The sequence below is a fragment of the Rhineura floridana genome, chromosome 22, assembly GCF_030035675.1.
Source record: "Rhineura floridana isolate rRhiFlo1 chromosome 22, rRhiFlo1.hap2, whole genome shotgun sequence".
Classification (NCBI taxonomy): domain Eukaryota; kingdom Metazoa; phylum Chordata; class Lepidosauria; order Squamata; family Rhineuridae; genus Rhineura; species Rhineura floridana.
The window spans coordinates 7,900,351-7,926,913 of NC_084501.1; the positions used below are offsets into that span (position 1 = coordinate 7,900,351).

General features: G+C 48.0%; 1 protein-coding gene across 2 annotated transcripts; it reads left to right on the top strand.

Annotated features, from left to right (window-relative positions):
• Positions 1–556: 556 nt before the first annotated feature.
• Positions 557–26,563, top strand: LOC133374637 (solute carrier family 22 member 6-A-like). Of its 2 annotated transcripts, none has more exons than XM_061605759.1 (10): positions 557–958; positions 8,147–8,250; positions 11,042–11,196; positions 12,396–12,564; positions 14,964–15,087; positions 17,347–17,462; positions 19,245–19,459; positions 22,898–23,006; positions 24,412–24,615; positions 26,295–26,563. In XM_061605759.1, exons 1-10 carry the CDS (start codon positions 557–559, stop codon positions 26,380–26,382), a joined length of 1,686 nt encoding a protein of 561 aa, XP_061461743.1. In that variant the 3' UTR covers positions 26,383–26,563. The 2 variants fall into 2 exon arrangements, with proteins under 2 accessions (XP_061461743.1, XP_061461744.1); XM_061605760.1 differs by lacking the exon at positions 557–958 and adding an exon at positions 3,829–3,901.

The following is a 26,563-nucleotide window of genomic DNA, read 5'->3' on the forward strand; positions in this document are numbered from 1 at the left end:
GACATTATTTGACCTGTAGCTGCTTCCAAAATTTCCCTCGTTCGCCAAGTAGTGGATTTCTCTTGCAGGACTGAAGAATAAACACTAAGCAAGATTCCCCCACCAAGAGGCCTGAGCAGCACACGGGTGGGAGACAAAGAGAAAAAGAAGACCCTCAGATTTCTGGCAAGTGCATGGCACCATTCCCAGACTGGCACAAGACACATGGCTTCCTGGGGAGACAATTTGAGCCACTTGTGACTCAAAAGGATCCTGCTGTCTTGTTGAAAGCCATTTATTAGGTAGATGAAGACACTGCCTTTAGTGGGACAATTTTGTTTATCTCCTCCAGGGGCCTGCAAGCGAGAGATCTGCTGCATCCATCCAAAGGTCCTGAGGTCACAACCCAGCCCATATTAAACGAAATCTTTCAAGCTACCGCAGATTTGTTAAGCAAGGTCATCTTAATTCTTCCACGATTTTAGCGAGGAGTAAAGAGCTCTCCGTCTATCCATTGACCCAACTATCTATAGAGGCCTCGTCTGACCCCCCCTTCCAGGGAATTTTCTGGAACATCATGACTTTTGCCGAATTCCTCGATCAAGTTGGCGGCATGGGTCGCTTCCAGTTGATCCATACAATGCTTCTCACCATCCCTATTGTGTTGATGGCTGGTCACAACCTTCTTCAAAACTTCACTGCTGCCATCCCAGGACATCACTGCCGGATCCACGTCACCACCAACAGCAGCGGGCCTCCCAACGCTACTCTTCTGCTGGGAGCCAGCGACCTCCTTAGAACCGGCATTCCCACAAACAGCAAAGAGCAGCTGGAAAAGTGCCGGCGGTTTGTACATACCCAATGGCACCTCCTTGACCACAATGCCACTGAGGTAAACCAGACCAAGATGGAAATGGAGTCTTGTGTCGACGGATGGGTGTATGATAGGACCACATATACTTCCACCATCGTCACTGAGGTGAGATGTGCTAAGTGGGGATATATTTATGGGGATGATTAGTTGGGGGAATGGAAGAGATGAAGGTGAATATGCAGGAAAGTAAGCATTCTGGGGCAAGCGGGAACATTGGTGTAGGGTTTAATCGGAGCAGTTCTGGAAGCAGTTTCAGTGCTGGAGCGAGGGATGCCGGAGATATCTGTCAGAAGCAGAAAGGAGACTGGAAATGGCCACAATAGGCATGCTGCCTGAGGTCAAGAATGGAAATCGCGCAGGTGAAAATGAGCCATATTTGTGAGCGAAATTGAGTGGGAACAATTCAGAAACAATTCTTTTTTTGCATTATTGACTTCCACTGAAAGTTAATTGAAGTTAACTATGTAAGTAACTACATAATTAATTGCATTTGTTTTGGCCATAGCAGATAGCGAGATGAGTAATGTAGGTTTTAGCAGATAGCTGAACAGCTCTGATTGCAATGAACACAGGATGGAATGAAGCACAGGGCTTCCCTAGATCCCTAGCTGGGGGACTGAAAGCAATAGTAACAAAGGCAGCAGAGGGACCTAGGATGCTGCCTTATACTGAGTCAGACCACTGGTCCATCTAGCTCAGTATGGTTGACACTTACTGGCAGAGGCTCTCAAGGGGTTTAAACAGGGAACATTTCCAGCCTTACCTGGAGATGCCAGGGACTTAATTTGGGACCTTCTGTATGCAAAGCAGATGGTCTGAGTGATGGCGCAACCCCTTTTAAAAAAGGAAAAAAATAAGATTCAAGTCTTCATGATTCTTCTGAATGTCCAATGGTCAAGATTGATGGGAATTATAGTCCAGCAACATCGAGAGGGCCACAGGTTCCCCACCTCTGTGTTCATTACTGAGATTCTTTGCAGAGGCCTTCCAGTTTTGAGACTGTCTGCACCACTTTTTAAAAAGCCTTTTAGAAACCTCGCTTGTCACACTATAACTTGTTTTAACTAATGGACAGCCCCTCTCTCGTTGTCACTTTGCTAATTCCCACCTCCTCTCTTGATGCAGGACAAACTTTATGGATGGTCCCTTCTCATCCTGCTTAAATGTTAAATGCAGTGGCGGCCAATGGTTCCATGTCAGCGGTGCAGTGGAATGTGCTCTGGGTTTTAGTCGGAGCCTTCAAGAAACTGTCCAAGTGCTTCAACAATAGATAGGTCCTTCAAAGTGCAGGCTGAAATCTAGAATGGATTCCAGTGCCCCATTCACATGGAGCCACCAGCTGCCAATGGTTAAATGAGAGCCAGCGTGGGCTAGTGGCTAGAATGGCCTTTTCCAGCCCTGCCTGGACATGTTGGCGACTGAATCTGGGATGTTCTCCATGTGCTCTACCAACGGAACTACAGCCCTTCCTGCACTCAGCCCTGAAGCTCACTGGGTAACCTAGGACCAGTCACTGTCTCTTAGCCTGATCTACCTCACAAGGTTGTTGTGAGGATAAAATGAGGTGCCTTGAGCTCCTTGGAGGAATGGCAGGATATAAATGTATTATTTATTTATTTATTTTATTCAATTTTTATACCGCCCACAGCCAGAAGGCTCTCTGGGCGGTGCACAACAGTAGGTAAAATACAATAAAATCACATAAAAAACATTAAAAGGCAAACATATTAAACAATATTAAACAATTAAACAATCTGGTACATATTAAAAACTAATAAAACAGATTAAAATGCCTGGGAAAATAAAAAGGTTTTGACCTGGCGCCGGAAAGATAGAAGTGTAGGCGCTAGGCGTACCTCGTCGGGGAGACTGTTCCATAATTAATAATAATTATTAATGTAATTAATAAACTAGTCATTCCCAATTTACAGATAGGAAACTTAGGTTACGGGAGAGAATAAGAGAGAGAGAGAGAGAGAGAGATTTGTGCATGTTTGTGGCTATGGTAGGATTTAAATCTCGAGCCAAACCCAATATAATGTAACTGGAGGACCAAATTTTATTTTATTTATTTATTGCATTTATCCAAGGAACTCAAGCATATGGTTCACCTCCTCCCCATTTAATCTTCACAACAACCCTGTGAGGCAGGTTAGGCTGAGAGACAGTAACTGGCCCAAGGTCACCTAGCAAGCTTCATGGCTGTAGTGGGGAGTTGAACCCCGGCCTCTCAGGTCCTATTTCCAGCACTCTAACCACTACAGCACATCAGGGGCATGCAGTATTCCAGAACTGCAAAAACGTATTTGCTGGATCAGACTCAATCTAGTCTTGCATCCTGTTCCTGAGAGCAGTCTGTCAGATCCATCTGGAAAGCCCTCAAGCTGATAGTCAGTGGTACACTGCCCCTGTACATGGACATTCTATTTTATCCTGACTAATGATAAGCAGTTACTGGCCATCTCTGTGCATTTCTTTAACTGGATAAGAAATCTGTGTATGCACACCTGATGGGTTTTTTGGGGGGGGCTTCAGCTTCTTTTTGTGTAAGAGGACAATAGTTGCAAAGCCCTGGGTGGGGAACCTGAGGCCCTTCGGATGTGGTCAGACTGCAACTCCCATCAGCCCCAGCCAGCATGGCCAGCGATCAGGGATGATAATGAGGGATGAAATCCAACAACATCTGGAGGGCGATGGGCTTCCCCCATCACCGCCCTCTGCCGTACAGTGCATCAGGGAGAGACTCAGAGCCTTCGGGACTTTCCAGCAGACAAGGGGTTAAGCTGCACGATCCGCAGGGGGTGTTTGCCTCTGATGGATAAACAGGTGGCAATTGGCAACCCTCCCCAGCCCTGCTGGGAAGAGCATAATTCAAAACCAGTGGGAGGTGTTACTGGCGGGGATCCTGAATGAAGGAGGAACTGATTTTCCTGGAGACAGCAGATTTTTTGGTCTGCATTCTGTTCCTCCTGTTCTCTCTCTCTCTCTCTCTCTCTCTCTCTCTCTCTTCCTTCTCATTTATAACTGGCTGCTGGGAGGAGGTGCAAGGTGGGTGTCAGAGGCGATTCTGTGCATTACCAGGCCTTCCTGGCTAAACAGAAAGGTGTAGGGAATCCAACCAGGCTCGACAGGCAACCTTGTATCTGAGAAGCTCTGCCCACGAATTTATTATTTATTATTACCTTGATTTTTTTTTTAAAAAAAATTATTTAGCAAAAGTTATCGATTGCTTGATTGTTAAAAAAAAACCTCCCAGAGGTTAACGGGGGAGAACAACAACATTAAGCATTGTCAATAAAACAATTAAAAACAAGGAATTCGGTACCATTTTAAAACCAATGAAAAGGGTAACTAGCTAAACAGATTAAAACACATCAGCATCGACGTGTCTGGGTAGGCTTGCCTAAACACAAAACGTTTTAAGCAGGCACTGAAAGGAATACAGTGGAGGTGCCTGCCTGATGTCAATAGGCAGGGAATTCCAAAGGTTCCTCCAAGGAGCTCAAGTTGGTATACAAATCTTCCTGATTTTATCCTCACGACAACCCTGTGAGGTAGATTAGGACAAGAGACAGTGACTGGGCCCAAGGTCACGCAAAGAGCTTCATGGTCAAGTGGGGATTTGAACCCTGGTTGCCCAGGTCCCTGTCTGACACTCTAACCACTATACCACACTGGCTCTCCTACACCGTGTTGGGTCCCCAGATCTGGGCTGGAATCATCATGATCATCCGGTGGTCAGGGAAAGGCACTCTGCACACACTCAGAAACACACACACACCCCTCCTTAAGTATAACTTCTTAGGTTCAAGGGCTGAGCACTCGCACTTGGGAGAGAAACCAAAACAAATGGCGGGGGGATAAGTGCTTGGGTCCGGTTAGAACAATGACTGTGTTCTGCCTCTACTGTCGGATACAGGATGCTTCTGGGAATCACAAGTGAAGAGAATTGCTGTCGTGCTCTCAGGTCCTGCTTGTGGGCTTCCAGTGGGGCATCTGGCTGGCCACTGTGAGAACAGGATGCTGGACTAGATGGGCCACTGGCCTGATCCAGTAGCCAGGCTCTTCTGATGTTCTTACGAATGGGTGGAACTGTCAAGGAAGCAGACTCTGGCTAAAAGTTAACCGTGGAAGAGAGACTGCCTCGTGAAGTATTCTCGTTATTACATTGATATCTCACCTTTCCTCCAAGGAGCTTAAGATGGTTCTTCCCCCTCTCCATATTATTGTCACAACAACCCTGTGAAGTAGGAGAGGCTCAGAGACAGTGACTGGCCCAAAGTCACCCAGCGAGCTTCATGGCTGAGTGGGGATTCGAGCCCTGGTCTCCCAGGGCCAGGTCCGACACCCTAACAGCTATACCACACTGGTAATGGGCTGTCCATCATCAGAAGTGGCCTGGAGAGCCATCTGTGAGGGATGCTGTAGTTGCAAGATTCCTGCCCTGAGCTGGGAGTTGGGCTAGATCAGGTGAGGGGAACCTTTGGGGCTCCAGATGTCACTCAACTACAGCTCCAGTCAGCCCCAGCAAGCATGGCCGATGGCCATGGGAGATGGGAGTTGTAGGTCAGCAACATTTGGAGGGCCAAAGGGTCCTCACACCTGGACTAGATGATCATCACAGTCCCTTCCAATCCTATGAGTCAATGACTTTGCCATTCTAAACTCTGCAATTCTCAAAGGCCAACAGTGCTTTGGGCTGTAGTGTGATGTGGCTGCCAAAAGGTTATTTTAGGCTGCGTTAACAGAAGTATAGTTTCCAAGTTGGGTGGAGTATTGGTTCCCCTGTATTGGGCACTGGTTAGGCCTCATCTTGAGTGCTGCATCCAGTTCTGGACGCCACACTTTAAGAAGGATGCATATATACTGGAACAGGCTCAGAGGAGGGCAATGAGGATGATCAGAGGACTGGAAACAAAGCCTTATGAGGAGAGACTGAAAGAAGTGGGCATGTTTAGCCTTGGGAAGAGAAGACTGAGGGGAGATATGATGGCACTCTTCAAATACTTGAAAGGTTGCTACACTAAGGAGGGCCGGGATCTCTTCTCGATCGTCCCAGAGTGCAGGACACGGAATAATGGGCTCCAGTTAGAGGAAGCCAGATTTCAACTGAACATCAGGAAAAACTTCCTAACTGGTAGAGCCACACGACAATGGAACCAATGACCTAGGGAGGTGGTGGGCTCTCCGACACTGGAGGCATTCAAGAGGCAGCTGGACAGCCACCTGTCGGGGATGCTTTATGTTGGACTCCTGCGTTGAGCAGGGGTTGGATTCGATGGCCTTACAGGCCCCTTCCAACTCTACCATTCTATGACTGAGGATGCTCTAATACTCCCATCCCAAAGATTTAGTGTCCCATACCCATCTCTGTGCCAGGGGGGAAAAACCAAGCATATGAACAGGTGTGATATAAGGTGTCTGATTTTCTCTGGGAAGGCGACATTTAAAATAACTGTACAGGGAACAGTACCCATACATATTTCTGCCTCGCCTGGAGTGTCTAGAAGTGAACGGAAGATACATAATTGTGTATTTTTTTAAAACAGAAAGAATACGTTTCCAAACCTCAAGCTTGTAGGGAATCTGTGAAAAAAGGCTTAGGATGGTATTCAGACTTAGTCCTACTCGGAGTGGGGCCATTGAAGTTGATGGATATGACTAACGGGCTCATTAATTTCAGTTGGTCTACTCTTGAGTAAGTTGAATGCAACCTTTAGAAACCAGCAGGGGGCCATGCAAGAAGGTGGCCAAGCTTGCCTTAGAGCAGTGGCCGCTGGTGGCTCCATGTCAGTGGGGCAAGTGCTGAAACCTATTGGACAGCTCCTTGAAAGTCTGGACTAAAACCCAGAGTGGATTCCACTGCCCCAGTGACATGGAGCTGTCAGCCACCACTTCCTGGGAGTCATGACCTTCTCCAACGTAGAAACAGAACATCTCACCCCTCTGAAGACATTTTGGTGTCTGGGATGCAGAAAATCCAAATAGCATCATCCCCCCCCCCGAAGCAGTGTACTCATATACTAAATCACGGTGCTCTCTAGATGTTGTTGAACTACAACTCCCGCCAGCCCTGACCTTGGCCAGAATGCTGGCTGCGCACATGCAATACCTAGTAAAATGTGCTGTCTACAGTTATGCTCAGAATAGACCCACTAAGATTATGAATCTAAGTTAGCCATGTTGATTGACTTCACTCTCTATGGCAGTGCGTGCAGAACATACCAGGTTCGATCCGGGGACAAGAGTGCTGTCTGAAAACCCAGAGAGCTGCTGCCAGCCACTGTGTAGATGGACCAAGGGTCTGTCTTGGTGCTCGTCAGCTCCCCCTGTCCCTAAATTTAGCACCTTGATGACCCTGAGACAGTAGGCAATCTAGAGATTCCATGACGTTGCCACTCTATGGTTAAAGGCATTCAGACATTTGCTAGCCAAAGCACTGGGGGCCTTCAAGAGACAGCTGGAGAGCCACCTGTCAGCGATGCTTTAATTTGGATTCCTGCACTGAGCAGGGGGTCCTGCTCGCAGGCTTCCCACTGGGGCATCTGGTTGGCCACTTGAAGACCAGGGTGCTGGCCTCGACTGGCCTTTCACCTGATCCAACAGGGCTGCTCTCCATACGTCCTTAGAATGGAAATGTCATGGAACCAATGGCCTCGGGAGGTGGTTTTCCAGCACTGGGGGCCTTCAAGAGCCAGCTGGACAGCCACCTGTCAGGGATGGTTTGATTTGGATTCCTGCACTGAGCAGGGGGTTGGACTGGATGGCCTTACAGGCCCCTTCCAACTCTACTATTCTATGATTCTCTGGTCCGTGGGGTGAAATTCAGAGCAAAAAACAAAAAAGGAGAAACCTGTCCTTCTCAGCTGTTAGGAAAGGCAATGAAAGGTCTGTGCCAACAGCTCCAGGGAGCATCTCTTAAGCTCACACGCGGGGTGCCCGGGCAACCTGTTTCAAAGAACAACAGCTTGCTTGGAAACTGCTCACTCACCTCTTGGGAGGGGGCGAGCAAGGCGGTTTCATGAACTGTTACTCAGGCCTTACTCAACGAAACTCCGGCAAGCCTGCTCTTGCCTTTCGCCTCCCAGCCACATGTCGGGGATGCTTTCAGTGGGATTTCTGCATCGAGCAGGGGGTTGGAATTGATGGCCTTACAGGCCCCTTCCAACGCTACTATTCTATGATGTTTGCACTGGGATGGTTGCCTTCGCTCCTCCCAAAACCAGGCTCTCCTACCATGTATGCATTTTTGGAGGTTCTTTACGTTCAGCTAGTCTCCTTCTTCTGCAACAGTGGGACCTGGTCTGTGACCGACGGAAGCTTCGGGAGTTGGCCCAATCAATCTACATGGCCGGTGTGCTGGTTGGAGCAATGGTCCTTGGAGGGCTGTCTGATAGGTAAGTTGGGTAGGATGGTAACCTAATGTGGCATGGCACTGCTTGTAGGTTGGGGTGGTGGACAGGGGTAGTCATCCAGGGTCTCGGGTGGTCTTAAACCCCTTACTTTTTTGGGAGCAGGGTCTCAGCACGGTTCCTATATCTCCAGCATCCTAAGAGCCAATCAGCATGAAAGGGGAGCATGTTAGCCACTGAGAAGAGTCTTCTAACATGCTTTTTTATACTTTCCTGCGGATTGGAACGCTAAGCTATTGATGGTGGGGGAGAGGAAACTGAAGCCTAGAGAGGTAGTGGGCTCTCTGACACTGGAGGCATTCGAGAGGCAGCTGGACAGCCATCTGTCAGAAATGCTTTGATTTGGATTCCTGCATTGAGCAGGGGGTTGGACTTGATGGCCTTAGAGGCCCCTTCCAACTCTACTATTCTATGATTCTATGAAGCCGGGATGGAGGTGGCTGCAGTGTGGCCAGCTCCAGGATGGAGTTCCTGTGAATCCACATAACATTGTTCTCGTTAATTGGCATTAAGAACATAAGAAGAGCCTGCTGGATCAGTCCAGTGGCCCATCTAGTCTAGCATCCTGTTCTCACAGTGGCCAACCAGGTGCCTGGGGAAAGCCCGCAAGCAGGACCCGAATGCAAGAACACTCTCCCCTCCTGAGGCTTCCAGCAATTGGTTTTCAGAAGCATGCTGCCTCTGACTAGGGTGGCAGAGCATAGCCATCACAGCTAGTAGCCATTGATAGCCCTGTCCTCCATGAATTTGTCTAATCTTCTTTTAAAGCCATCCAAGCTGGTGGCCGTTACTGCATCTTGTGGGAGCAAATTCCATAGTTTAACTATGCGCTGAGTAAAGAAGTCCTTCCTTTTGTCTGTCCTGAATCTTCCAACATTCAGCTTCTTTGAATGTCCACGAGTTCTAGTATTATGAGAGAGGGAGAAGAACTTTTCTCTATCCACTTTCTCAATGCCATGCATAATTTTATACACTTCTATCATGTCTCCTCTGACCCGCCTTTTCTCTAAACTAAAAAGCCCCAAATGCTGCAACCTTTCCTTGTAAGGGAGTCGCTCCATCCCCTTGATCATTCTGGTTGCCCTCTTCTGAACCTTTTCCAACTCTATAATATCCTTTTTGAGATGAGGCGACCAGAACTGTACACAGTATTCCAAATGCGGCCGCACCATAGATTTATACAACGGCATTATGATATCGGCTGTTTTATTTTCAATACCTTTCCTAATTATCGCTAGCATGGAATTTGCCTTTTTCACAGCTGCCGCACACTGGGTCGACATTTTCATCGTGCTGTCCACTACAACCCCGAGGTCTCTCTCCTGGTCGGTCACCGCCAGTTCAGACCCCATGAGCGTATATGTGAAATTCAGATTTTTTGCTCCAATATGCATAATTTTACACTTGTTTATATTGAATTGCATTTGCCATTTTTCTGCCCATTCACTCAGTTTGGAGAGGTCTTTTTGGAGCTCTTCGCAATCTCTTTTTGTTTTAACAACCCTGAACAATTTAGTGTCATCAGCAAACTTGGCCACTTCACTGCTCACTCCTAATTCTAGGTCATTAATGAACAAGTTGAAAAGTACAGGTCCCAATACCGATCCTTGAGGGACTCCACTTTCTACAGCCTTGAGACAGTCCCACTCCATTCGAGGCATTTGAGTGGACTAATCGATTAAATGCTCATGCATTTGTATGTTTATTTGAAGTGCATTTTACCCCATTCTTTACCCGAGAAAAGGGCCCCAGAGCAGCTTACAAAGATCAATCTCTGCCTTCAACATTACAATTTAGAAAGGCACAACATAGAATGTACCTATAGGGGCAGCTATCTTTTCAACCTGTACAATATCAAGTTGTGAACAAGTGTGACAAGCGCCACAACCATTTAGAAATGGTTTCAAAACAGTAAAGATCAAAGGAAACCCTTCAGCCATCTTGTAAAAGCAAAACCAAACTGAGAGGAGGAGGTAGGGAGGGGAGAGGAATTCAATTCTGTTCATATTTAATTCAGACACAGGGCTTATTGCGATAGCTTAACATTAAAACGATAACTCTTCTGTCCTGATTGCTAAAATTCCTTTCACACCTGTTGTGTTAAGGAACTGTGGCTTTTTTGGCCAATATACCAACGTTTTGCACAAAGGTCTTTCAAATCGCCCCCCCCCCAATACTACCCAGAAGGGAATGTGGCCCTTGGGCAGTCAAAAGTTCCCCACCCCTGATCTAAGCCAAAGGTAGTGAGCAGGGCTGGCACCAGACAGCAGCCAGGTCAGGCCCTCGCCAAGGGCCCCTGAAGAGCCCCTCTTTAGGGTGGGTGGGTATCACTCCCTTCCATGATCCGCAGCAGCGTCGGCTCCCGACCCTGCCACGGATTGTGAGAGGGAGCTGCCAGGCACCCCCCTTACTGCTGCGCAGGCTCGAGATGCACACCTGCATGCCCACCTACCTCTCCCTTCATGTGAATGCTGGCTGCGCTGTGGGCGCAAGCCTGCCATCAACCAAGATGGTGGCCAAGGTTTCCCTAAGAGGCTGATGCCCCTGCCGATATCTTGGTTGATGGCAGGGATGCACATGTGTACTAGCAAATACATGTGCCATCAACCAAGGTAGGTGGGGCGTGTGTGCATGTGTGTGCCGGGCCCCGGGACAGGGCAGGCTGATGCCCAAGGGCACTGGCATGCCTGGTGCTGGCCCTGGTAGCGAGACCCCCAACATCACTGATGCATTTGCTGGGCCCATTTCAGCTGTTTCTGCTTTGATGACCCTGCAGGTATGGCCGCAAGGCACTACTCATTTGGTCATTTCTGCAAATGGCAGTGACGGGGACCTGCGCGGCCTTCTCACCCAACTTTGTCTCCTATTGCATCTTCCGGTTCCTGAGCGGCATGGCTCTTTCTGGATTCGGCCTCAGCATTGCATGTTTGGGTAAGAGCCTGACCCGGTGAAGTGAATTTTTGTGCAGTTTGGGGGTTCATCTGACCTTTCTGCATATGTGATTTAAAAGAAGAAAAGGCATTGTAGCGCATTAACATCTGGAAGGCCACAGGTTCCCCATCTCTGCATCAGATGCGTTCATGAAGAATATATCTGTCAATGGCTAGTAACAAAATAGCATAAGCTAGGCTTGGTCCTCCAGATGTTGCTGAACTACAACTCCCTTCCGCCCCAGCAAGCATGCCCAATGGCCAGGGGTGATTGTACTTGCAGTCCAGCAACAGCTGGAGGGTCAAGGTTCCCTTAGACCTGCCATAACCCAAGGTCAGTTGTGTCATTAGGGTTGTTGTTTGAAAATGCCATCAATGCACGTAACATTTCATTAAAAGGCTTGGCCCCAAGTTGATCCTCATTTGGTCTGGAGGGCATTGATGTTCGTCGTACTCAGAGTCGCCCGACTGAAATTAATGGACATGCCTAACTTCGGTTGATTATTTTTAATAGGTCTGCTCTGAATAGAACTTAATTGGGTACAATTTCACGTTGGCTACCCCTACACTAGGGCAATGCTGAGCTAGATCAACCGATCACCTGATTCAGGAGAGGGAAATGTCAATACATTCAATAAAAGAAGGAACAAGTGGCAAGCACTGCAGGGGTTGCCAGCGCGGTGCTCATGGGCACCAGTGTGCCTGCCAGTACCTCCTATGGAGCCCTCAAAAGAACTCTATCCCTTTAAAAAACCACAACGCGCAAGAGACTGTTTGCTCGTCCATCTCCTGTACTATTTGCACAGGCTCAGCCGCTTGTATACCCTCCCGCCTCCCACAGCAGCCATTTTGTGACCGACGCCCACGGCACTTTCTCAAACCCCCAGGTCCTCAGGGAAGGGCCACGGCTCAGTGGCAGAGCATCTGCTCTGCACGCAGAAGGTCCCAGGTTCGACCCCAGGCACCTCCAGCCAGGGCTGGGAATGGACCCAGTCTGGAATTCTGGCTGCTGCCAATCAGTGTAGACAGTACTGAGCTAGATGGCACAATGTTCTAACTCAGCATGAGGCAGCTTCCTACATCCCAAATCTGCCCCCTCGTCCCAAAAGGTTGGCAACCCCTGATCTAAATCAATTTTAGACTGAATGGTTAAGCTGAGTGGCCGTGCAAAACCTGAAAGGGGCTTCTTTTCCCTTCCAGTCGTGGAGTGGATTCCCACCCAGTTCCGCACCATCACCATCGCAACCACCGGCTTTGTGTATACACTGGGCCAGATCCTCCTGGCTGGTCTGGCCTACGGCATCCAGGACTGGCGTTGGCTCCAGCTGGCCCTCTCAGTGCCCTTCTTTGTCTTCCTCCTCTACTCGTGGTACGTTGTGCAGCTCAAGCGGGACCCCACCTCCTCCTCCTGGGGGCACTGCATCTCTAGGGTGGGATGGTAACTGACAAGAGGAAGGAGATGTAGAACTTTTAGCCTTGAGAAGAGGACCGAATGGGAGATATGAAAGCCCTCTTCAAGTCCTTGAAAGGTTGGCACACAGAGGAGGGCTGGGATCTCTTCTTGGTCGTCCCAGAGTGCAGGACACGGAATAATGAATAAATGAAAAAAATGAAATGAATGAAATAATGGGCTCAAGCTGCAGGAAGCCAGATTTTGACTGTACATTAGGAAAAACTTCCTGACTGTTACAGCCATACGACAATGGAACAAATGGCTTAGGGAGGTGGTGGGCTCTCCAACACTGGAGGCCTTCAAGAGGCAGCTGGACAGCCACCTGTCAGGGATGCTTTAATTTGGATTCCTGCATTGGGCAGGGGGTTGGACTTGATGGCCTTATAGGTCCTTTCCAAATCTAAGACTCTATGATTCTATGGTCCTGTGGACCTCTTGTTTCATTTCTGAAACTGGAATGGTTAGTCTGGGAGAGGTGCACAACCTTCCTGAAGCTAAGCAGATCTAGGTCATGTCAGTGCCCGGATGCGACAGTCTCGTGTCCTGCTTCTGGGCTTAGCGGATCAGAGAAATTCAGGGAGGATATCGATGGCTACCAGCCATGGTGGCTGTAACCTGTCTCCACAGTCAGAGGCAGTATGGAAATCATAGGAGGGAGAGTTGCTGTTGTGCTCTGGACCTGCTTGTGGGCTTCCCATAGCAGCATCTGACTGGGCACTGTGAAAAGAGGGTATTGGACTACATGGGCCACTGGCTTGATCCAGCAAGGCTCTTCTTAGGTTCTTATGGCTTCCCAACGGCTGCCGTTAGGAATCGATGAATCTACCAAACTCAGGTTCTGTCATTTCCCCATTTTCCCAGTCTTAATTTCAGCTCTCCACATTTCCACAGCAATTGGTGATTTATTTATTTTTTTAAAAAATCCTTGTAAAAAATTTTCAGTCTTTCAGAGCAAATTTTTCCTAATGTTCGCATTTTGTTGTACGCAGTTTTGACAGAAATGCACATTTTTGCCAGCAATTTCCCCTAATGTGGTGCATTTTGTGTGTCCTTTTCATCAATGTATGCATCCTATGCACACTTTCCTCTGATATATGCATATATATTTTTTGGTATACATTGATTGGAAATTTGTAGAAGAACGGATTTTGAAGAACACCTGTGTTCTAGTTGGCATAGTGATCCAAGAAGTCCAGATTCAGTCGTTTGCCATTAAAATGCAAGCAAAATCGCCTTTCCCTTGCACTCTTAGCTGGCATCTGGTTGGTCATTGCGGATAACAGGATGCTGGAATAGACCCAGCAGAGATCTCTTTGTGTTCTTTTCATCAGACTGCCTAGGACCGTCCATGTAAACCTTTCTCAAGCACCCTCACCTGGTGAGGTTAGTGGGGAAGAGGGTCTTTTCCCACCACTTTTCAGGGGTGGCACCTGGATTATACAATGCGTATCTGGAACCTACTTTTATCATTATTCGTTTAGGACAGGGGTAGGGAACCTCCAGCCTGCAGGCCAATCGTGGCCCACCAAGGGGCTCAATTTGACGCACAAGGCTGTTTTTCCAAAACCGTCCTGTCCATGTCCACCTGTCACTCAGTGGACATCACTCCGATGCTTGGGTAACATCAGCTGATGGGCAGAGTGTGGGGTTCAATTCTGCAATGGCTGCATCTGCCAGTTTCCCACAGGAAACTGATGCACACAGCCAAAGCACCAGGTTGTGATGCTTTGAGCAGCTCATGTGCAGGGGTGAGCATGTCAGTACCCCAGCTGGGAACAGGTGCATGCAGCTATCAATCCAGCTGAAAGCTCTGCAGAGAGCAGGATTAAATTCTCCCCTCATCAGCTGATGAGTGGGGTGCATGTGTAAAATCCAGTTCACACTTCTGCAGAGAGCAGGACTGAACTCTCCATTCACCAGCTGATTAATGGAGAGTTCAGTCCTGCTCGGGGCTGTTTTACTGGTAATTGGCTCCCTTCACCCTGTCAAAGGTGGCCTGTGCACATGTGGGAAAATAAGGATCTGGCCCGCTAAGCCAGAAAGGTTCCACACTGCAATGTTAGTGTTTTCATTGTGGATGGCGCTGAGCCGACTGGAGACCACACAGAGAACTGGACTAGAATTAGAATGTAAAATAAATTCAAATGCCTGCAAGCAAATTCAGGTGACGATCTTTGTTTTAAAAATAACTCTCTCCTGCCCACCTCCCTGGAAAAAAAAACACCCTCAGGATTCAGTCCCTGTTTAGTGTATGTAGGTTTGCAAACAGATGTTACGGCTGGTAGAGGCAAATGGGCGTGGCTTCTTTTGCACAGGTGGTTTGCGGAGTCGGCTCGCTGGCTGCTGCTGTCGGGAAAGGCCAGCAGGGCTGTCCGGGTCCTCCAGAGGGTCGCCCAGGTCAATGGAAAGCAGGAAGCTGGAGCCAGCATCACGACTGAGGTATGAAGGAGATGCGAGAGAAAGCCTTGGTGGCCCTCTCTGTATCCAGGTGACTGTACATCCAGGTGGATCTGTGCAGAAAATGGAAATATTATTATTTTACTGTTGTTGCTGCTATTTATTATTATTATTATTATTATTAATTATTATTATTATTATTTCATCTTTTCCCCAGAACTGGTACTCAAGGCAGCTTATAAAAATTAAAACAAACACAGTTAAAAACATATCAATAAAACAGGAAAATGGAAATGGATTGCCTTCAAGTCGATTGCGACTTATGGTGACCCTGTGAATAGGGTTTTCATGGTAAGCGGTATTCAGAGGGGGTTTCCCATTGCCTCTCTCTGAGACTCGTCCTCCCCAGCTGGCTAGAGCCCACTCAGCTTGCCACAGCTGCACAAGCCAACCCCTTCCTTGTCTGCAACTGCCAGCTGGGCTCCTTGGGACTATGCCGCTTGCCCATGGCTGCACAGGTGGCAGGGCACGTAACCCTTGAGCCACTCACTGTGGGGGTGATCTTTAGCTGGCCCTTGACACCCAGGAGACGTGAGCAGGGATTTGAACTCACAGACTCTGGACTCCCAGCCGGGCTCTCCTCCCCACTGTGCTATGCCAGCTAAGTTTAAATAAAACATACAAAATTTAAAATTAAAATATAATTATACCAACTATAAATTTTAAAGCATTTAAAACAGAGCAATTTAAAACAAAACACATGAAATACAAACAGCATCCTATTTAATAGCCTTTGCAGTCAGTTCCCAAAAGCATGTTGGAACAGGAAAGTCTTCACCTGCTGACGGAAGGACAGCAGGGAGGGCGCCAGTCTAACCTCCTTAAGAAGGGAGTTTGGGGCAGCCACCGAGAAGGCTCTTTCCAGTGTTCCCTTCAGACATGACTGTGAGGATGGCGGCACCAAGACAAAGGACCGAGAGAAATATCGGGAGTTGCTCCCTCCTGCTCACAAAAAAACTTTTGACGATATAAGCAGACTGCTCAATAAATAGCCAACCTTGTTTAGCCTCCCTGCAAACCTTTGTGCAAATAAGTTAGGACGAATGCTCAATAAACAGGTCATCTGGAAGCAATGGTGGCTGGTGGCCATTGGGACTGGTGGGGCGGAAGGCAGGGAGCCCAACAATAGGCGGAGCCAAAGCCAATGATTGGTGGAGCCACAGCCAATGACAGGCAGAGCCGACTCATTCTAATTTTGTTCCCATCCTCTTCCCTGCAAGGGGGACACTAAGATTGCAGATGAGGAAGCAGACAGCCAGGGCCACCCTCTGGACTAGTCGTAAGTAAGAAGGCAGGGAGGCGGGTTTGGAGGAATCCAGCTTGGCGGGGCACAGCCGCATTGTGACCTACAGGACCAGCCTCCACTGTCTGGAAGCGAGCTAACACTCCCTTTTTCTAGCAAGGAAGCTGCCTGCATCTAGAACATCCTATTTGTTAATGTTAAACCCTCTTTTCCTGGGGCAAACGGCACACGCAAATCTGACCAAACTCGTTTCGTTTAGGGATGGGATCCGTTGGCCAGCACCAGTTCGAAAGCATTCCGTTGACCAAACATGATGGTATAGATTCAAGTTTGTTCTTTGGTCTGCTAGCCACTGCTTTTACCGATCTGTTGTTTTTTTCTCCTCACAAAGATATTAATTTTGATATTTTGAAAGGAAATGTCGATAAAATTATCGTTGTTAATATATTTTAGAGGCAGATTTTTTTTTTTTAAAAAAAATAGCCGCTACATAAAAAAAAAATCCAATCTGCAACGAGAGAGAATAAGCAAATGGATGGAAAATTTGGTGCCAAACCCAAATCGGGCGGTGTTGCATATGGATTGTGTTGCAGCTCAGCCTTCCCTCACAGCGAGGTCACCTCACTGGGTGACCTTGGGGCCAGTCACTGTCCCTCAGCCTAACCTACCTTACAGGGTTGATGTGAGGATAAAATTGGGAGGGCGAGAACCATGTCTGTAAGCCACCTTGAGCTCCAGGGAGGAAAGGAGGGATATAAATGTCACAATAACATAAAATAAAATAAAAACCTTGTGCCCTCCCAATGGACTGCACACCCCATCATCCCTGACTGGCAGGGGCTGATGGGAGTTGTAGTTCAACGGCACCTAAAGAGCATCAGGCTGGGAAAAGTGACTGGTGGGCATCTCATCAGAATGGCTCATTATTTCTCTGCTCCCGCCCTCTCTCCCATTTTTCCCTCACATACTTTCCCCTTTCCCTCCATTTCCCTCCCCAGGGTCTGCTTTCCAACATGGAAAAAGAATTATCTACAGCCAAGTCCTCTTACACCATCTCCGACTTGGTGCGCACCCCGACCATCCGGCGCATTTTCTGCTGCCTCTCCATGGTGTGGTAAGAGAGTCTGTCCAACACGAGCAGCCTCGGGAAGGAAGGCGTTTAGGAAAGGCGGAGAGAGGGAGGCCTGGGCACTGCCCTACAATCTGACCAAGGCGCAAAGCCGAAACGCTCATTTGTTGCTTTGAAATAGGGTTGGGGTATTTCAAGCCCGGTGACTGTAAGTGGCCCTCCAGGACTCTCTACCTGGCCCTTGGGATTCTCCCCAGCGTCAACCCTCCCGAGCCACATTCTTGCTGGTCCAGGTTTGCACCCTCCTCGAGTATTTTTGCCTCGCTGGGATGCGTTGTTGAACTCTGATAATGGATGTAGGATGTGTGTGTGCGAGGGGTGTGAGGGGTGTGTGTGTGAGGCAGGGATGGGTGAGAATTTTGAATCAGTTCACAATCCAAGCAGAATTTACCAAATCCGCACTTTCCAAAACAGCATGAGACCCCAAACACAGTCATCCTTTGAAATTTGCATTTATCAGAATTTTGGGAGGCAGTTCGCCAACTAAACCACATTTATAAAAATACATATATTAGGGGAAAGTGTGCATCAAAATGAATACATGCGAGAGCACAATGTGATGAGAAACAGCTTGCAGAAATGCCTACCTTTGTAAAAAACAAAAAAATGGAAATGGGCTGCCTTCAAGTCGATCCCGACTTATGGCGACCCTATGAACAGGGTTTTCGTGGTAAACGGTATTCAGAGGGGGTTTACCATTGTCTCCCTCTGAGGCTAAGAGGCAGTGACTGGCCCAAGGTCATCCAGGGAGCTTCGTGGCTGTGTGGGGATTTGAACCCTGGTCTCCCAGGTCGTAGTCTAACACTACAATATCTTCCAAATGTGGTAAGCCAACTCTGTGCACTTGGAAACTCTCCTGCTCATTCTGATGAGTACGGCCCTGGACCTTTCCTCTCAAGCTCTGACTTGATTACAATGCTCTTGAAAACTAGCGACATCTTGTAATCCCAGCCAGAGAGGGTGCCGGCACATGCGAACCCAAGATCGCATATCTATTACTGTACTCCGGATTTATTAGAGCCGGAACTATCGATGCAAAGCCCTTGTGGTTCAGTCAAGATTGTTTGGCACTGCCACATCTAATAAATGTAAATGTGCTGCCTTCAAGTTGATTCCGACTTATGGCGACCCTATGAATAGGGTTTTCATGAGGCTGAGAGGCAGTGACTGGCCCGAGGTCACCCAGGGAGCTTCATGGCTGTGTGGGGATTCAAACCCTGGTCTCCCAGGTCATAGTCCAACACCTTAACCACTACACCACACTGGCTCTCCCACCTTTGTCAAAACGGCCTACAAAAATATGTTTTTTTGGAGAAATTCGCACTGAGATGGTGGAGAATTTTCCTGAGGATTTTTAAAAAAATTCATTGATTGTTGCAGAAATGTAGAGAACTGAATTTGACATTGGAAAAATGAGAGAACCGAAACAGGCACATCTTTCCATCCCTAGCGTGAGGGTGTATAGAAAACTAGCACACTGTGCAAAGGTTACATTCACATTGGTCAATCTGCCCACTTCTGCTCTCCGATGGAGTGGCCCTGCTTCTCAACTCTTCCTCTGCGGAGGTTTGACGAAATGGCTGCTGTCAGGTGACAGGGAATGCCCATCAGAGCTAGTCTCCCAGCAGAGCCGACGGAGTGGCCCTGCTTCCCTTCTTCCCTCAGTGTCGGCCTGATGGAATGGATGCTGTCAGGTGACAGCCCGGGGAGGGAGGAGCCTCATCTGATGCCCCTTTGAGCTTTGTCCCACCTCCATCTCCACAACAGGTTCTCAGTCAGCTTCTCCTACTATGGGCTGGCCATGGACCTCCAAAACTTTGGTGTCAGCATCTACCTCATCCAGGTGATCTTCGGGGCTGTCGACTTCCCAGCCAAGGTGATCGTGACCATCACCATGAGCTACATTGGGCGAAGGGTCAGCCTGGCAGCCTTCCTCATCCTGGCTGGCTTCATCATCATCATCAACATATTTGTGCCCGCGGGTGAGTGTTGCCTCCCGTGCCGCCACGCCTCGCTTTCCGCCTTTGATGCACAGCAAGGCGTCCGGCTGGAGACATTTGGGCCTGCAGGCCGAGGGTAGGGGTGGGTGAGAATTCCAATTCAGTTCGCATTTCAGGCAGAATTTATCTAATTCGCACTTTCCGAAACAATATGCGAACCGAGACACAGCCATCCTTCGAAATTTGCATTTATTAGAATTTTGGGGTGCAGTTGGCCAACTAAACAACGTTTAGAAAAATGCATATATTAGGGGAAAGTGTGCATAAAAATGAATACCAGAGTGAAAATAACATGGAATGTGATGAGAAATGGCTTGCACTGATGGGTACCTTTGTCAAAACTGCCGATAAAAATGTGTTTATTTGGAGATTTCGCACTAAAACGGTGGGAAATTTTCATGAGGATTTAAACAAATAACTATCGTCGATTGCTGCAGAAATGTTGAGGACTGAATTTAACATTAGTAAAGTGAGAAACTGAGAGAACCGACATTGACAGATCTTTCCATCCCTAACTGAGGACCCAAAGAGCACCCCCCCCCTTATCTTCCACATCGCTCCAAATGGAGATCTGCACAAATCCGAATGTTGTTGTCTCTGTCGCAACATCACAGTACTGGAGCTGTGGCCTGATGCTGCCTCTTCATCAGTGTGAACGCCAAAGCAGGTTTATGGACTCAGGCCGCAATCTTTTACAGCAGGGATAGGCCTGGAGTCTGAACGCGGCCCTTCAGTCCCCTCTGCCTGGCCCTCCGGACACTCTCCCCAGCCACATCCTCCTTACCCACCCACCTTCACACCCTCCTTGAGCATTTTTTGCCTGGCTGGCATGTGTCCTAGCTAGGACTCTGAGAATACTTCCTGCTTGCTTGGATGGAGGATACAGAGGGGGGTGGGTGTATGTAGAAATTAGCTGACCACATTAAGGTAAAATTAACATTTTTTTTGCTCCACCCACTTTTGCTTCTGGCCCCGCCCACACCTGGCATGTGGCCCCCAGAAGATTACATAGAAGGAAACGTGGCTCTCAGGCTGTGTACCCTTGTTTTACAGAACGGAATACTTATGCAGAATCTTTTTTTAAATTATTTTTAAAAAATCAATTATCTGGCGAATTACTACTCTTTTTAATGGGGCCCCAAACCTCCCACCTGAAGCAACCAGTTCACAATGAGATGTCCCTGATATTGGATTTTTGTTGTTGCTGATGCTTCAGTTCCCTTTCAGCGTACAGCTTGTCTCACTTCCCGGAGTTAACTGGAGCCCCTTCCCCCAAACACAGATCACTTGAAAATCGCTGAGGGCCTTGGAGGACCACTTCATGATTTTTCTGCCTGTTGTAGCAATCGTAATGCGCTGCCCTAGACGCATGGATGCTTTTCCATTACATTTTCTATTGCTTCTTCTGTTTCCAGCGTTGCATTTTGTCAATTTACCATCTGCATTCCATAGACTACAGTGAAATAAAATGTAGGAAACAAAGAAGCAATACAAAGACAATTAAAAGTTGAGATTAATATCTAATGTAATGGATGTGCCGTCTCCCATCTTCAACCACAAAACCGCATGCCGTGGGCCCCTTGAGTGAAGCTCACTGGCCACTGGTGGTCCATGGGCCATAGTTTAGGAGCCCCTGATCTGTGTTTGGGAGTAAAGCACCAATGCATGTTAGAAGTGACCTAAGCCCGGAGGGGTGGTGTTGTTGTTTCCCCTCTGTTCATTCCTCCTCTAAAGTGTTTGTTGTTTTTGCAGGCTTTGCTCCTCCCCTTCCTCCCTTCTTTTCCTGTCTGTTCTCAGCTAGTTAGCAATGGCTTGCAGAGTAGAAGCCACATGGCTGCTTTGGCATTTATGACTTTTATTTATTTATTAAATTTATTTATTTATTAAATTTACTAGTCGCCCATCTGGCTGGCAATCCAGCCACTCTGGGCGACGTACAAAATGAAAACATATAGTTACATTAAAATATTAAAATCTCAACCAATAATAATAAAACCTAACCCACCCCAAAAGCCTGTTTGAAGAGCCAGGTCTTCAAGGCCCGGCGAAAGCTCATCATAGAGGGAGCATGACGGAGATCATTTGGGAGGGAATTCCAAAGAGTGAGGGCCACAATTGAAAACGCCCTCTCCCTAGTCCTCACCAGTTGAGCTGTTTTAACTGGTGGGATGGAGAGAAGGTCTTTCGAGGCTGATCTAGTTGAGCGGCATCGCTGATGATGCTGGAGGCGCTCCTTCAGATAGACTGGGCTGAAACCGTGCAGGGTTTTAAAGGTCAAAACCAACACCTTGAATTGGGCTCGGAAAACAACTGGTAACCAGTAATAAACCTTATGTTTCTTTAGTCTTTCAACTACCAGCCTTCACAGACCAGTTATTGGATAGATGGGTAGAGGAATTTATGGCAGAGTTTGAACAGAACTTACTTTTAAAAAATTATACCCTGCATTTACCTGGGTCTGCCATTCAGGGGGATGGACTATGCCCACATTTGCGTAACTTGAGCTATAGTGCAGCGTCAGATACTCCTAGATGTCTCAATGGGGCCCCCACACCAGTCTTTAATATGTATAAGGGAGAAGAGTTTGTTTGTTTGTTTATATCCCACCTCTCACCCAAGGAGCTCAAGGTGGCATAGAACATGGTTCTCCCCCTCCTGATTTTATCCTCCCAACAACTCTGTGAGCCAAGTTAGGCTGAGAGACAGTGACTGACCCAAGGCCACCCAGTGAGCTCCATGGCCAAGCAGGGATTTGAACCCGGGTCTCCCAGGTCCCAGTCTGATGCTCTAACCACTACACCACACTAGCTAGGGTTCAGTCCTGATGGGAAGCTGAATCCCCTGACTTTGGAAGCTTTCCCCCCTTTATCCCAGGTGCCTGCAGGCTTCCTGTCATTATTTGGTGGTGAAGGGGGGGGCACTCTGCCCGTGCTCAGATGCAACCCCGGCTTTCGGGCGAGTGTGAACTGCTTTCATCAAAATGTATCGATATGAATGTGTGTGGGGGCAATAAATGCTCTACCTCTGATACATTAGTCCAGGAGTCTTCAATTTTTATCAGACCTGGGACCCACGAAAACATGCATTTGGGGACCCATTTCTTAATTTTTAAAAATCATATATTCGTACGGTGGTAGTGGAGCTACTGCAGTCCAACTCGTGTCAGGCTGTCCCCCAGTAGTGGGTCCCGACCCACCAGCTGAAGACCAGTGTTGCTTTATAAGAAGGATAATGATGATAAAACGATGATGACGATGACGGCAAGAACGACAACAACAATAAATGTTGATGACAATGCATTAGCCTATTCTTCACACTTGGAAAATCTGTGAACCAGCCCTAAAGAAGGTTGTTAGGGCGGGAGACCGCCTTAGCTGGCTAGCGTGTTCAAGTCGCCCTTGTCTTTGTGTGTCCCCAAAGATTTGCAGACGGTTCGGACGGCGCTGGCCGTCATTGGGAAGGGTTGCCTGGCGGCTGCCTTCAACTGCACCTTCCTCTTCACGACGGAACTCTACCCCACGCCTGTCAGGTGAGGAGCTGATTGTGAACACCTTTCCTCCTGCTCCTGAGGCTCCTCTGGGAACTGAGGTGGCTTTAAAGCAAGGAGGCCGTGGTCTAGCCCTTGCGGATGCTGTGGTGCCCACCGCTCTCTCCTATGGTGCCCATGAAAGGTCCCAGTACCGTTCCCCTGCAAAATCGATGATGCACAAGAGGTTTGCTCTTCCGGCTCAGTTCCTGGCACAGCCTCTCTTACATGGAATCCTCCCCCTTTAAGCATGCCCACATTTCCTTGTTGCCAGGGCTGGACATCCACCCTCCGTTCCTCTCTGAACAGAGGAGAGGTGCAAAGAGCCTCCGTTTGTGAGGAGCTGCGATGGTGGTCAATGCTGGTCCCTTTCTTCCATTGATTGGGGGCATGCCCGTACCATTTTTCTGTTCATTCTCTTTTTTGCCTCTTTCAAATGTGGCAGCCATTTTGTGTTATGCCACACCCCCAGCCACCATTTTATGCTATGCCATGCCTCCACAGCAGCCATTCTGTGACTGGCGCCCACAGCACTTTCTCAAGATTCCAAATGCCCCCACTGGCCCACACAGGCTGGTGGCCCCTTGCTTTTCAAGCTTGCGTGGGCGGCAGCTGACATCGCATCACAGCTGGGTCTGCCACCAGGTTGCAGCAACCACCAAGCAGGCTCTTCCTCAAAGCAGCAAAATGGGCGCTTGAGGCCCTGGAAAGGAGAGAGCGGAGGACACCTATGGGCACAGACAACCCCCCCAACTCAGGGAGGTTCCCTGTGGCAGGGGTTGCCATCTTTTTTGGGCCAGTGGGTGTATTTGGAATTTTGAGACAGCACCGTGAGCACCAGTCACAAAATGGCTTCTATTGGGTGTGTGGCATAACACCAAATGCAGCCCTCCATGCCTCTCCATCTGGCCCTTGGGACCCTTCCTTGGTCCCACACCCTTCTCAAGTGCTTTTCCTGGTTGGTATGTGTCCTTGAACCCTGATCATGCCTCTGGCTTGCCTGGATGGAGGACAGAAAAGGGTGCAGAGAGAAACTAGCCTAAAGTACAAAGGTAAAATCATTATAAGTATTCTTTATTAAAAATTATCATTGGCTGCCAGGGCTGGATGCCCACCCTCCTTTCTGCTCTGAACAGAGGAGAGGTGAAAAGATTTGTTGCTCTGCCCATTTTTGCCTCTGGCGTCACCCACCACTGACATGTGGCCCCTGGAAGGTTGCCCAGAAGGGAATGTGGCCCTCGGTTTGAAAAAGCTTCCCCATCCTTGCCTCATTGCAAAGTCATTTAGGGGAGAGAGGCTTTTGTTTGAGGTTAGCCCAGGATCCCTTGAAGCAGTCATGTCTCTGGGGCGCTTCAGAGCGTCTCCAGGTCACCTGGCTGCCTTTTCTACTCCTGCTTTCCCATCCCAGGCAGACTGGGCTTGGTTTCGGCAGCACCATGGCCCGGGTGGGCGGCATCATCGCTCCACTGGCCAAGATGTTGGAAGACTACTACGTCGCCCTGCCGCCAATTATGTATGGAGCAGTGCCCATCCTTTCTGGCATCATCGCTTGCTTTCTGCCCGAGACCCTGAATGTCCCTCTTCCAGACACCATTGAAGAAGTGGAGAACAGGTGGGCAAGTTTGAAATGGGCAGCTGATACACTTTTCTTTATTTATGCATTTATTTTACTAGTACTCTTACAAATATCCGTAAACCTTAAACAGCCCAACGTAACAAAAGAAGAGTATTTTATATTGCAGGGGTTCCCAAACTGCGGGATGCATAAAATACAATAGATAAGAAAGAAGAAGCAATATAAATATAATTAAAAATTATACAGTGCGTAGGACAGCACATTATAATTGCTACAACGGGCAGAGACGTCATTAAGTGGTCTGCCAAGACCTGCAGCGATTTTCAAGTTGTCTTTGGGGGGCTTGGTTAATGTTTGGGGCCCTCTGCTGTATCATGTACGTCTTGATACAACAAAAATGAGGGGATTCTATTGGATCTCATTTTTTCATAAAGCATTACCATAGTGAGTTGTGTCAAGTCCGAGCCCAATTCAGAGTAGACCCATTGACATTAATGGACATGACTAAGTTAGGCCCACAAATCTGAATGGGCCTCCTCTGGGTAAAACCGAGTCGGATGCAAGCAGAGCTTGGAAAAGTTACTTTTTTGAACTGCAACTCCCATCAGCCCAATCCATTGGCCACGCTGGCTGGGGCTGATGGGAGTTCAAAAAAGTAACTTGTCCATGCTCTGGATGCAAGCCAAACGTTCTGAAAGTCATCCTGAGGGTTGTAGTCAACTAAGTCCTACTCAGAGTAGACCTGTTGAAATGAATGAACCTACCTTGGTCAGGTGTATTCTTTTCAAATTATTTTATTTAACATTTATATATGGCTTGACTGAAAGAAAACATCTCAGCCGTCCCCAGGAAACATTAAAATCATCAATAAAAACAAATAATTACAACTTTAAAAAAAAATTAAACACCTGTAAAATAAAGAGCGATTAAAACCTGTCAACGTCTACTGTATGAATCTGGATGGGCTTGCCTAAACAGCAGTGTTTTAAGCAGGCACCAAAAAAGGCACCTGCTTGGCATCCCATAACCTTCCCACAAACAGTATTGGACTGGCAAATTCAGAAGTGCAGGGTTCTTTCATGTAAATCACAGCCATGCCTCCTCCCTGTTATTTTTGCTGTGGGGTTGAGAACGAGATCCTTAATAATGCCTAGGAACCAATAAGCATGAAAGAGGAGAGTGTTAGCTACTGAAAAGAGTCTTCTTGGGGTTTGACTCACCTCCCTTGACTCCAATCAACTCTGATTGGCTCCAATCCACAGGAAAGGACAAGGAAGCATGTTAGAAGATTTCTCAGTGGCTAACACACTCCCCTTTCATGCTGATTGGCTCATAGGATGCTGGAGACATAGGGACCCCGCTCCCAACAAAATAAAGGGTCTAAGACCCCCTGAGACCCTGCACGATTACACCCCTGCCCACAAATAAATCCGGACAAATGCTCAAAAAAGATTGAACATAGGCTAACCTCCGCATGAGCTTTGTGCAAGCAAATCAGGATGAACGCTCCGGAAATAGATCATCTGGAGGAGCCTTTGGCCCAGCAATATCAGGAGGGGTCACAGGCTCCCCATCCTTGCCTTATAGCCATGTCCACATATACATAGACATAAAACTTCCAAACTTATTCCCACGCTCTAAACATGATTGGGTGTCCCAGAACGTGACCCCGTTTCCGCCCAGTGGCTGATCTTTCTCTACTTTCCCCCGAAAAGATCCAGAAAGAAGACGGCTGAAGAAGTAGCCCAGGAGAAGATTCTGCTCCAGAGCCCGGATAAGGCCCTGTTCAAAGAGGCCTGCTGATCAACAACGGCCTGATTCTGGGAAGAGAAGCCATCACAGCTCTTTGCAGACTGCTTCTTTTCTGCTCATCCTGAGAAAAGCATTACAAAGGATAGAAACTGTGACGGTTTGGGAAGACGTACATTTTCCGGACATTTTTGAAGGCACTTAAAAAAAAAAAGAGTGTTCCTTATGATTTGTT